Source organism: Colobus angolensis, unplaced genomic scaffold, assembly GCF_000951035.1.
Source record: "Colobus angolensis palliatus isolate OR3802 unplaced genomic scaffold, Cang.pa_1.0 Scaffold48, whole genome shotgun sequence".
Classification (NCBI taxonomy): domain Eukaryota; kingdom Metazoa; phylum Chordata; class Mammalia; order Primates; family Cercopithecidae; genus Colobus; species Colobus angolensis.
In genome coordinates, this window is record NW_012118265.1 from 4601405 (window position 1) to 4613510 (window position 12106).

General features: G+C 39.8%; 1 protein-coding gene across 1 annotated transcript in view; it reads left to right on the forward strand.

Moving 5' to 3' along the window:
* Window positions 1–12106, forward strand: part of MED12L (mediator complex subunit 12-like) — a 353697-nt gene that overhangs the window by 21849 nt on the left and 319742 nt on the right. Inside the window, exon 2 of the mRNA XM_011958966.1 lies at window positions 7689–7793. Within this exon, the coding sequence (XP_011814356.1) occupies window positions 7689–7793 (105 nt within the window). The remainder of the gene's footprint in view (window positions 1–7688; window positions 7794–12106) is intronic.

The window sequence follows — 12106 nt, forward strand, 5'->3', positions numbered from 1 at the left end:
GGGAGGATGGGAGGGGGGCTGTGGTATTTTAAAGGAAGGAATAAAGGGGAGATATGTTTTGAGAGAAGTATTGATAGGTTTGGTTAATGATGAGGTATGAGGAGTAAAAGATTCTTCCCTTATCTTCTGGGTCTTTTATATCTGCTAACTGTAGTTGTTGCCTAGTAACAATTAAATGTATCTGTGATGGGGATTATCATAGCCCAGTTTCCCATACTGGGGTTTACAGACATCTTCGGAATCTGAGAGAATGTTCTTTTGGGGGAGAGGTGGACAAGGCTAGGAAATACAGCTATGAAACCATGAAAAGTTTTTTGTTTGTTTTGAGTAAGACTTGAGCTAACCCAGCCGTCCTGACTAGTGCATAGAGGGATATTTTGCTACTTCTGTGGCATTCTCATCCCTGGTGGACATTTCTGTACAATTCATTGAACTGTCATGGAACTGGTTAGATGTGACTAGGGGACTGAGAAAATTGGGGGTTCCTGCGCATGTTCTGTGCGATAGATGGTGACGCTCAGGAGATTGTGAGTGTCTGTAATATGTATTAGTGTGCATTATCTGACTTTGAGATGGCCATTGATAATTGTTTAAACTGAGCTTATTTTTTTCTTGAGTGAAAAAGAGCTTAAAAAATTCCCAAACTAGCATCAAAATGTTTTCACTTTCCCAGTGAAACATTTCATTGAAACTAAAAGATTGCTTTGAAAGTGATCCAAAAAATAAGATCTTTCTGTGAAGTTCAAGGTAAATGCATGAGATTTATGGTTGCATTTGGAGATTACCCAAAGTATCGAAGGTCTGATTTTTCTATCAGTGTAGAATACAAAAATACAGAGTTAACACAGGCCTTTTCATATTAGCATGGACTATTTTCTGGACTTTGGTTTCTATTTCTCTCTGTGTGCCTGTCTCCCTAGAATAAAGCTTGTTATTTTAGTTGAAACCGATGACAAGAGGTGTGAGCGTTCTTCTTTCTCTGTGTTTGGATTACTTTGTTGTAAACCTGTTGAAATCCATGTGCACAGTGGTTTGGTGCATTGCTACTCTGGGCCGCTTGGTGAGGACTGTAAATTCACATTCTCAGCTGGCATTGTCTCTTGGTTTAGTTAATACTTGGTCTTGGACGTGCGTGTACAACTACTTTGCCCTAGATGCTGTTAATATTAAACATATTTAAAAGTATGTCTGGATTCATGGTCTCCTCTGCTTCCCAACAGTTATTAAAAGTGCTTTATTTTTTCTTTTACTCTCCATGTTGTACAATGGGAAGATATTCAACCTTTAATAAGAGTCTTTTTAAAAGGCGCAGTGTTGTTGATCTGGTTCCCAGAGCACAACCCTGGGAACAAGATCTTGAGTAACTGTTGTGTGTGCCTCATGTTTTTGGGATCTTAGCTGCCTCACCTTTACAGCTGGGCAAAGTTCTGTTATAAGAATTGTTGGCCAGATATAGTTGAACAAGCTTAAATCTCTGTAAGGAAAGGCATTGTAAGAATTTTGGTGACTGCTACCCTCCATTATTTCCAGACATCTTTGAAGAGGTTCAGGGCTAGTACAAGAGGAAGCTATTTGTGTCCCTCACAGATTCTGGCTTGGGGGTTTTAGAGGCATGCTGTTCCAAAATTTGGACTCTCCTCTTTCAATTTTTGCCTGATTAGACTTGACAAAAGCCTTCAGAGCAGTGTCATAAAAGTTTGTTATTTCAGTTCAGGTAATGCACATTACTTCTTGTTTGGAATCTCTTAATGCTGCCTAATACCATTAAGTATCCGTGTCCCAGCCCAGTTTCCCAAACTTGGGGTCTATGGACTCCCTCAGGCTAGAGAAAGTGGTTCTCCTCTAAAAGGGGTCTGTTGGTGCATTACTGGAGTTTGAGAAATACTGTCTAAGCAACAATAGTTAATACTCTGGAATTTGAATCTTATTCTTATCTTCTGGATTTTTGTCATTAATGTTAACTCTTCTCAGAAACTTTAGGAAATAGACCACCAGGGTGCTTTGTTTGGTTGTGATGCTCTGGATTTTTACCCCCTCTCATGTAGTTTCTCTAGGTCCCTGACCTGAAGTTTTGTACTCATAAACCTCACAGACGTGACAGCTGTTTTTTTTGGCTCTGTGGCCCTAGTGTTCTATAGGAAGTTAAAGGAGTGAAGTGAAAACTTTATATACTTGGTTCCTTCCTGGATCTCTGTGTGTGTAGCTTTCTTGGCGTTTGTGTCTTTAGAGTGAGGGAACAGGGTGTAGTAGAGAATTCTGAATGGACTTTTCTTCTTGAGATCTCCTGCTCTTGAGCCAAGATGGGACATCCATTTTCTTTCTGGTGTTGAGATCTATACTGGCACTGGGCATGGAAACCCTGGTTTTCTAGAGAGGCAGAAACCTCAAGTCTTCATGTTAGCATAGTCTCTGTATCAGCATCACCTGGGAACTTGTTAGAAATACAGATTCTTAGGCATCACCCCTGACCTACTGAAGTGGGAACTCTGTGGGTGGTGCCAGCAGCTGTGCTTTTGGGAGTTCTTCAGAGGATTCTGATGGATGTCAAAGTTTGAGAGTCACTGCTTTAAGGGAAGCGTCTTTTTAATTTCCCAAGAAGGCTTTTTGTATCTCTGCTGACTGGAGCTTCAGGTTATCACTTTCTGGAACCAAAAATATGATACAAACAATAGCAGCAATGCTACCTGCCAGCCATTTTTATATGGTTTGATGGTTGGGAGCATGGACTTTTTGGAATTCTTCACTACTGTGTAACCTTGGCCACAGTAGTTTCTCTCCGGGCTTTTTTTTAAACTGGGTTATGGAGATAACGTGGTAGAAACTATTACTGTCCTCATTTTACAATTGGGGAAATGGAAGCACAGCAGTGGTCCCAGAGCTTGCTTAGTGTCCCTCTTAAATGTAGTGGGGGGTTTAAATTCGAGCTGTCTGATTGCAGACTCTAGGCTCTTACCCACAGTATTCTCCCCACTCGTGTCTGCATCTCCATCAGTCAGTCCATGGTGCCAGCGTGTATCTGCCTGGAACCACAGATGCGAACCAGAGGATGGCCTAGTGAGTTGGAATTAGAGCATCCCCATTGTTGCAGCACGAGCAAGATTTTGACTGACACTTCAGTGTGGAGCTCAGTGTTTCTTAAACCCAGAGCCTGTGAAACCCCCTTTTCAGAATAGGGCTCTAAAAGATAAAAGCTATCCTTCTGGTGGGTCTGTGGCTCTCACTGGAAGTACTGTGGAAATCTGGGTGCGGGGAGAGGAGTTAGTTGGCTGCTACCATTGAGTGGGTGGGGTTGTCCTCAGGGTGCAGATGGGTGGGTTCCATGAAGAATTGTCCTGTGTCCCCTGCACTTTCACATGTGTCACTGAAACCTTCAGCTGTTTTTACCCATCTCAGATGGGAATCTGTTTTACGTATGATCTCAAAGTATTTTTTGTATGATTTTAATATACATTTAATATACATTGAGTTTCTGAGGAATGTAATTGTTGTATCTTAATATGTTGGGAGACTATTTTGTTAGTTTGAAACTGTAGCAAAAGTGTTTCACAGTTTCAAAAAATTCATGTTATGCTCTTCCTGATCATTTGAAATGGCAATACAGCACACTTGTATCAGTTTGCATTTTGTAGTTACTGTGTTATCCTAATGCTAGGAATAGGAACAAACATTTAACAATTTCTTTTGTATTTTTTTGAGACGGAGTCTCGCTCTGTTGCCCAGGCTGGAGTGCAGTGGCACGATCTCTGCACACTGCAACCTCCGCCTCCCGGGTTCAAGCAATTCTCAGCCTTCTAGGGCCCTGCTTCTTCAAAGTCTAATGTGTCCATGAATCATGTGGGAATTTGTTAAAAGGCTGATTGTGACTCGGGGGGAGGGGTGAGATTCTGCCTTTCTAATAGGCTTGCAGGTAATGCCAGTGCTCCAGGGCCATGGACCACACTTTCAGTTGTGAGAGTCCAGTGTAGTGTGCCTGAGCGTTTCCTGTTGAAGTACCTATTTTAACTTACTTTCTTTTTAAAAAATTTTAGAATGAGAGCATTATACTGAATTAAAAAATATCGGTATAGGTAAGTTACTTATGAATTTCATTTCACACTAGGGAAATCGATGTTATAAAATGTTTGTTTTCAGGATGGTGTGTGGTGTTTGATGGGATGAGTGCCCCTACTCTGGGTGACAAAGCGGTGCTAGTTAGAAACACAAATGAAATTACAACTCCAAATTCATGAGGTAGTGACTCAGAATATGCTTATGTTAATTATTCAGAATAGGATGTCATTCATTTATTTATTCTTTGAACAAATATTTTTTGAACACCTGCAATGTGTGCTATTTGCCAGGCACTGTATCTGTGCACTCTGTGCTTGGCCTGTGTTTGTCAACAAAATAAAGATCCCCAGTTGTACGCACCTTTTCTTCTCATCGAGGAGACAGCCAATACACATTCTAAATTATAGTGTGTTTTAGGTGATAAATGCTATGGATTGTTGAAGGATCAGGAATGCTGGGAGGTAAAGGGAATGGGTGGACAGTTCCAGTTCTCATTGAGAATGTGAAATTTGAGCAAAAAGTTAAGCTGGTCAGGTCGTTGACCATGTGGATACCAGGAAAAAGAGCAGTCTAGGCAGGGGGAACAGACAGTGCAAAATCCCTGATTAGAGAATGCTGGACTGGTATGTTTGAGGAATTGCAAGGAGACCAGACAGTGTTAGTGAAGGGGAGTGTCATTAGGGATTAGGCCAGAAAAGTAACAAGGTTAAGATCACACAGGAACTTTTAGGATATCGTAGGGCCTTTGCTTGTACTTTGAGTAAAATGGAACATTATTGCAGGCTTTGAGCAGGAGTGACATGGTCTCACTTGAGTTTTAAAAAGCTCCCTATGGCTGCTGTGTTCAAAGTGGCCTTCAGGGGGAAAGGGGAGAGGCTAGGAGACCAGTTAGGAGCCATTGCATTGCCTAAGCATGAGATGATGCATGGTGGTAATGAGAAGTGGTCAAACTACATGTATTTTTGTGAAATTTAGAATGCAAAGTTTAAACTTCTCAGAACTCAAGGCTCCCAATAATATCCGTGTGGCTCCTAGTTTGAGGAAAATCTGAGGTAGATGACAGATACGTATCCATAGTTCCATGTTCTTTTCCTTCTGGGGGTTCTGAGTTTGCGCACACACTCAGGAGTGGGCATGTCTCTTCGTCCCAGTGATTAGCAGTTGGATACAATGAGCAGCTACCTGATCTGGTGTTAGTATAAACTAAAAAGTGAAGCAATACTAAACTATCTGGTTCTGAAAATCTCACACATTCTTCTTGATTAGGCCAGAATGTATTTTTAGTAAAAGCATATGCTGTTACTCAATGTTTCTTATAATATTCTGATGGTAAATCAATGATAAATATTCAGTTTTCTCTTCCTACTTTCCCCCTGAGCTCACTGCTGGTACTCCTACTTTCTTAGACTCAGAGACTACTGAAATTTCGGTAGCACATTTGTTTTAAGTTGACTGAAATCTTTCTGACTTAAAATATGCATTATGTAGTTTTGCTCTATATTTTCACATAGTTTATTTGAAAATATGGGAGCAGTTTGGAGATAATCTTCTGATAATGTACATATAACTCATATTCTGTGTGGATCACGATTTCAGTGACCTTCTATGCTTGGAGGAGACTTGTGATTACCATAGAGTGAAATTTCCTATTGAGGGGTCTTTTGAAAACTCGCCAAAACAGTGGCCCGCCAAGGCATTAGTAAGAGCACACATAATTAAGTAAAGTTACATGGCATGTCTCCAGGAGACCTCTGTTCTCAGCCAAGGTGACCTTTTTAGAGTTTGGTCAGGTGCTTACATGTCATAAACTATTTTGTTCTAAGCTTCTTGATTAATCGTAACAGTGATTTTGATCAATTGCTGTTTTTCATTTTACGCATGCAGCAGTTACTGTCTTATTCTTGTGCCGTGGCTACCATTACTCTCAACTGTTACTAGGATTATTTCTTGGCTTGGAGTGAGGGGAGCAGGAGGTAGCTTCATTTACTCAAACCTCTCCCTCTTATTCTTTCAAGTTGGTATTTTAGGAATTCTGATTTAGTTCCGTAACTCAGTGATAATCTGGGTAGGGCAAGAAGGTTTTTTTTTTTTGAAAGGCTTGGGTTATTTTTGATGTGTTGTGACCTTGGAAAAGTGTTCTTGTATCTATCCAGTAGGAGATCTTTTTAAGGAGAGTAGGAGTTGTAGCCACATATTTTTAGACCACATTTTCATGTGGCATTTGTTCTTTGGTGGCATGGTGTCATGGAAATTTCTCTTCCTAGTCTAGGATTTAGAAGATAGTATTTCCGTGCTGGCTTTGTCCAGTTGCTGCACTAGCTTAGTGAGGCACACTTTTCTCATCTGTACAATCTGTACAATGGGCATGAAGATACATGCCTACTAACTCCTTTGGAATTGGAGTTGGTAAAGATCAAGTGGACCAAAATGCGTGAGAAAGCATTGCAGCTCTAAACTTCCCTTCAGTTGTGGGTTGTGATGTTGTGTGAATGTGGTCATAGGGCATGTGCCTAGGAACCCTTTGCTTCTGTCTTTAATTCACCATATGTCTTGGGTAAGTTGGTGAACCAGCTTTCTTAAACATAAAACAGGTGTGTGCATAGGGGTTGGCCACGAATGGAGAGTCAAACTGTGGGCTCTCTGGAAACAATTTTTTTTTCTTTTTTTTGAAATGGAGTCTCACTCTGTTGCCCAGGTTGGAGTGCAGTGGCGCGATCGCGGCTCACTTCAACCTCCACCACCGAGGTTGTAGTGATTTTCCTGCCTCAGCCTACAGAGTAGCTGGGATCACAGGCATCTGCCACCACGCCCAGCTAATTTTTGTGTTTTTAGTAGAGATGGGGTCTCATCATGTTGGCCAGGCTGGTCTTGAACTCCTAACCTCAGGTGATCCACCTGCCTCGGACTCCCAAAGTGCTGGGATTACAGGCGTGAGCCACCGCGCCCGGCCTGGAAACAATTCTCAAAAAAATCCTATCGTTTTATATTTCTGTGAGATGTTTGCTCATTTTTTTTTTCTTTTTCTAACTTGTAAGTTAAAACAAAAATCTAAACTTATAGGAAAGTTAAAAGAATAGTATAATGGGCCAGGTGCGGTGGCTTACACCTGTAATCCCAGCACTTTGGGAGGCTGAGGCCAGAGAATCACTTGAGGTCAGGAGTTTGAGGCCAGCCTGGACAAAATGGTGAAACCCCATCTGTACTAAAAATAAAAAAATTAGCCTGCTCTCGTGGCGGGTGCCTGTATGTAATACCAGCTACTCGGGAGGCTGAGGCAGGAGAATGACTTGAACCAGGGAGGTGGAGATTGCAGTGAGCTGAGAGTGCACCACTGCACTCCAGCCTGGGTGACAGAGTGAGACTCCATCTCCAAAAGAAAAAAAAAAAAGATAGTATAATGAACACCCATATACTCAGCACCTAGAGTCAACAGTTAACATTTACCACATTTGCTTCATCCCTCTACACATTTATGTATTGGTGTTTAAACTTCAATTTCTGCCTTCTTTGATTGTTGTCCTTTCAAGAATTCTCCTCTACAGAGTATAACAAATTTAGCCATTACTTAGGGTGCAGTATGTTGGATTATGTTGAAGCTTTTACATCCTTTTGCTTAATCAATATCTTCTCTTGAACAGGATGAACTTACTGCTGTGAATGTAAAGCAAGGCTTCAATAATCAGCCAGCCTTCACTGGAGATGAACATGGCTCAGCTAGAAATATTGTAATTAACCCATCAAAGGTAATGTTATTTGTTTATTTCCTCAAACTCTTGAAAAAGTGTGTATATGTGAAACCCTTAATAATCAGTGTTGATAAATTAGTGTTATTTAAGCTACAGTCCATATTCAGATTTCCCCCAAATACCCTATATGCTGTCCTGCCCCAGGATCCAATCAGGGATCATACATTGCATTTAGTTGTCACATCTTTTAATTTAGTACAGTACAGCTCTCTGCTTCTCCCTCCTCCCCTTTCCTGCCTTTTTAAAAAAAGACTTTTATGATTGCTATTCTAGAAGAGCCCAGGTCAGTTGTCTGATATACTAGTGCTATATTCTAGATTTTTCTGATTGTTTTCTCGTGACAGGATCCAGGTTAGATATTTTTGGTAGGAAGACTACATTGCATCATATCAGGAGACACGCAATGCCAGTTTGCCCTATTGTTGGCTATGGTTTGATCACTTGGTCCGGGTGGTGTCTACCATCTCCCTGCATTGGAAAGGTAGTCCTCTCTACCTCTTAGTAAGGTCTACAAGGTGATAATTTGAGAGGATATAAATATCCTATTTTTCAATAAAATTTCGTCCTGTTATTTTAGCATCACTTGATGACTCCTGCTGAATGATTTATTTTGCTGGTGATTGCAAAATGCAGGTTTTCTAATTATTTCATGTGCATGTTTTACTTGGCATTCTTTTGTTAAAAGAAGTACTTCCTTTTACACTCAAGTTTTTAGTGTCACTTTGGATTCTTTTTTTTTCTTTTAATTTGACGTGTTATAATCCATACCTTCATTTTTCTTTTTGATGCTTAAATTGTCTCATGTTCTGCTAGTAGGGACCCCACTAACCTGGCTGCTGGTTAAATGTCCTTGTCATCCTTTGAGCACTTCCCTACTTTTGGCACCAAAACATATTCCAAGTTTATCTTGTTTTTTCCCAAACCAGATATGGATGCTCAGTGCTATTGGAGTGTCATTCTTTCTAGGCTTTTTCAGTGGACAGAGATGGGATACATAAATACTTATTTTTTCTACCTACCTGTTATTACCATTTCTAGCCCAGTGCCGCAGGGTATTTCCCCTGCTTTTTCATATTCCATTTTTAGGTCTCCCTTCTCCCAAAGTGAGAACTCTGGCTCTTAATAATATCAGTATATATATTTATTTATTCTGTCTTACAACACACATAAAACAGTTCCAGAATAAAATACTTCATTGCCACTCCAACAACAAAACCACTGAATAAATGTGCAATTTTTCTACAATACTTTTTGCCCTTAGACTAACTTTCATTAAAAGTATATACTCAGAACGTTGTGCTCAAAAAAATTTTTTGTAAAATTATATGTCTTTTTCTCTGTGTTTATCTTATCAATTAGTAGTATAGGCTAGGCGCAGTGGCTCACGCTTGTAATCCCAGCACTTGGGGAGGCCGAGGCAGGTGGATCACCTGAGGTCAGGAGTTTGAGACCAGCCTGACCAACATGGTGAAACCCTGTCTTTACTAAAAATACAAAAATTAGCTGGGTGTGGTGGCAGGCACCTGTAATCCCAGCTACTTGGGAGGCTGAGGCAGGAGAATCGCTTGAACCCAGGAGGCAGAGGTTGCAGTGAGCTGAGATCGCGCCATTGTACTCCAGCCTGGGTGACAGAGCTAGACTCTGTCTCAAAAAAAAAAAAAAAAGGAATATAAATAGAATTGTTTGCGTTTCTCTGTAATCTTTTAGGGTTTGATTTTTTTTCATATATTTTGAGTTGGATATTAAAATACTTTTGTGAAATTTAAAACATACATACAAATGAAATCAGACATGCAGGTGAATTTCTATTTCCTTTCCCTTCTCCAGAGAAATGTTAATGGTTTGTGTATCATTTCAGATCTCTCTTTATATGCACACAAGTGCACACAAGTTGTTAAACTATCAACTGAAATATTACTTAAGTGGTGTAAAAGAAGATAGAAACATTTTCTGCAGATAGTCCTATTGACCAAACCCAATGTTTTTAGTTTTGTCTTTTTTCAATCTTGGTACAATTTTTTTTATGTTAAAACCACAATTATGTATATGTAATTTGTGATCCTTTTTTAAAATTATGATAAAACCTTTACTATTTAACCATTTCTAAGTGTACAGTTCTTGGGCATTAAGTATATTTCGCATTGTTGTCGCAAACATCAACCATTGTCACCATCCATCTCCAGAACTGTTTTTTTTTTTTTTGAGACATATTCCAAATTTATCTTGTTCTCTCCCAAACCAGATCTACAAGGTGGAGTCTGGCTCCGTCACCCAGGCTGGAGTGCAGTGGTGCAATCTTCGCTCACTGCAACCTCTACCTTTCTGGTTTAAGCCATTCTTGTGCCTCAGCCTCCCAAGTAGCTGGCCACGCCTGCCACCACACCTGGCTAATTTTTGTATTTTTGTAGAGACAGGGTTTCACCATGTTGGCCAGATGGTCTCAAACTCCTCACCTTAAATGATCTGCCTGCCTTGGCCTCCCAAAGTGCTGGGATTACAGATGTGAGCCACTGCGCCCGGCCTCAGAGCCTTATCTTTCTTAATTGGTCTGCTTTAAAAAATTGAAACATTATTTTGTATGCACTTTTCCTTATGGCTGAAGTAGTCATATGAATAATAATTCATGGCTAGATAAAATTCCATGATGTATGTGCTATAATTGACTGAAACCTCTATATACAGCAGTTAGTTTGTTGCCAATTTCTCATGGTTATTTATAAAGAAACTGTAGTAATACTTGAAAGTATAACTTTTGTTCTTTAGGATAAATTCCCTGAGTTGTATTACTACTTGGTTAATGGGTGTATTAATGTACTAGGGCTGCTATAACAAAATACTTCAGACTGGGTGTCTTAAACAACAGAAATTTAATTTCTCACCATCTGAAGGCTGGAAGTCCAAGATAAGGTGTCAGCAGGTCTGGTGTCTCCAGATGCTTCTCTCCTTGGATTGCAGGTGGCCACCTTCTCACTGTGTCTTCACATGGTCTTTTCTCCTTGTGTGTTCCTCTGTGGTGTCTCTTATTCTCATAAAGTCCTACTGGATTAGGGCCCAGTCCTATCACCTTATTTAACCTTAATTACCTCCTTAAGGCCCTATCTCCAAATACAGTCACACTGAGGGTTAAGGCTTGAAGATGAATTTTGAGGATGTACAATTTAGTCCATAATAGAGAGTATTAATGCTTTATGTCTCTTGATATGAACTGCTAAATTGTTCAGTTGTATCAAGTTTTATGTCAATTTAAATAACTGAGTAAATGGAAATAGCATCTATTACACTTCTGCTAGCACTCTTTCTGTGAGATTTACTCAAGGACCCAAGACTTCTGAGGGGAATTTGATTTTATAAATATGAAATACATGAATTATAATGTAACTCCTAAATTTTTTCCCCACATTTTTATCAAATGAATTATTTTTGAAAATAACTTTGGATGGATGGAAACAAATGTTAAATTTAACCTTTTCTCTGGCCATGTGTGGTGGCTCATACCTGTAATCCCAGCAATTTGGGAGGCCAAGGCGGGCGGATCACCTGAAGTCAGGAGTTCGAGACCAGCCTGGCCAACATGGTGAAACCCCGTCTCTACTAAAAATAAAAAATAAAAAGGAGCTGGGTGTGGTAGTGGGCACCCATAATCCCAGCTACTCTGAGAGGCTGAGGCAGGAGAATCTCTTGAACCCAGGAGGCAGAGGTTGCAGTGAGCCAAAAATCACTCCAGTGCCTTCTAGTCTGGATAACAGAGTGAGACTCTGTCTCAAAAAAAAAAAAAAAAAAACCCAAAACCAAACAAAAAACACCTTACCTCTTACCTCTTATACCTTGTTTGCAGGAGTATACAATTGTATAAACCTTTTAGAGGGCAATTTGGCAACGCTTATTAAAATTGCAGAATTATACAGTCTGAATTCTGAAAGTCTATCCTAAAGCTCTAGCTATGTATGAAATAACAAATGTGAAAGGCTACTCATTTTAGTGTGATTTGTAATAGCAAAATTTTGGAACAAATGCTGTCCATTAATGGTAACTTGATTAAATGTATATCCAGACAGTACATTGTTATGTGTCTATAAAAATGAAGAAGCTTTCTGTGTACAGATAAGGAAGGGTCTCAGACATTTACTAAGTATGCATAATGAGTTATACATACAAGGAAGAGAAAAATAATAGATGTGTGTTTACTCTCCTGTATCCACATAAGGAAACAATGGAAGGACACATAAGAAATGAATCAAATTGTTTACTTGGAGGTAGGCATTGGGACTTGGGAATGAGGTGGCTCTTTGCTTTTTATTGTATTTGTGGGT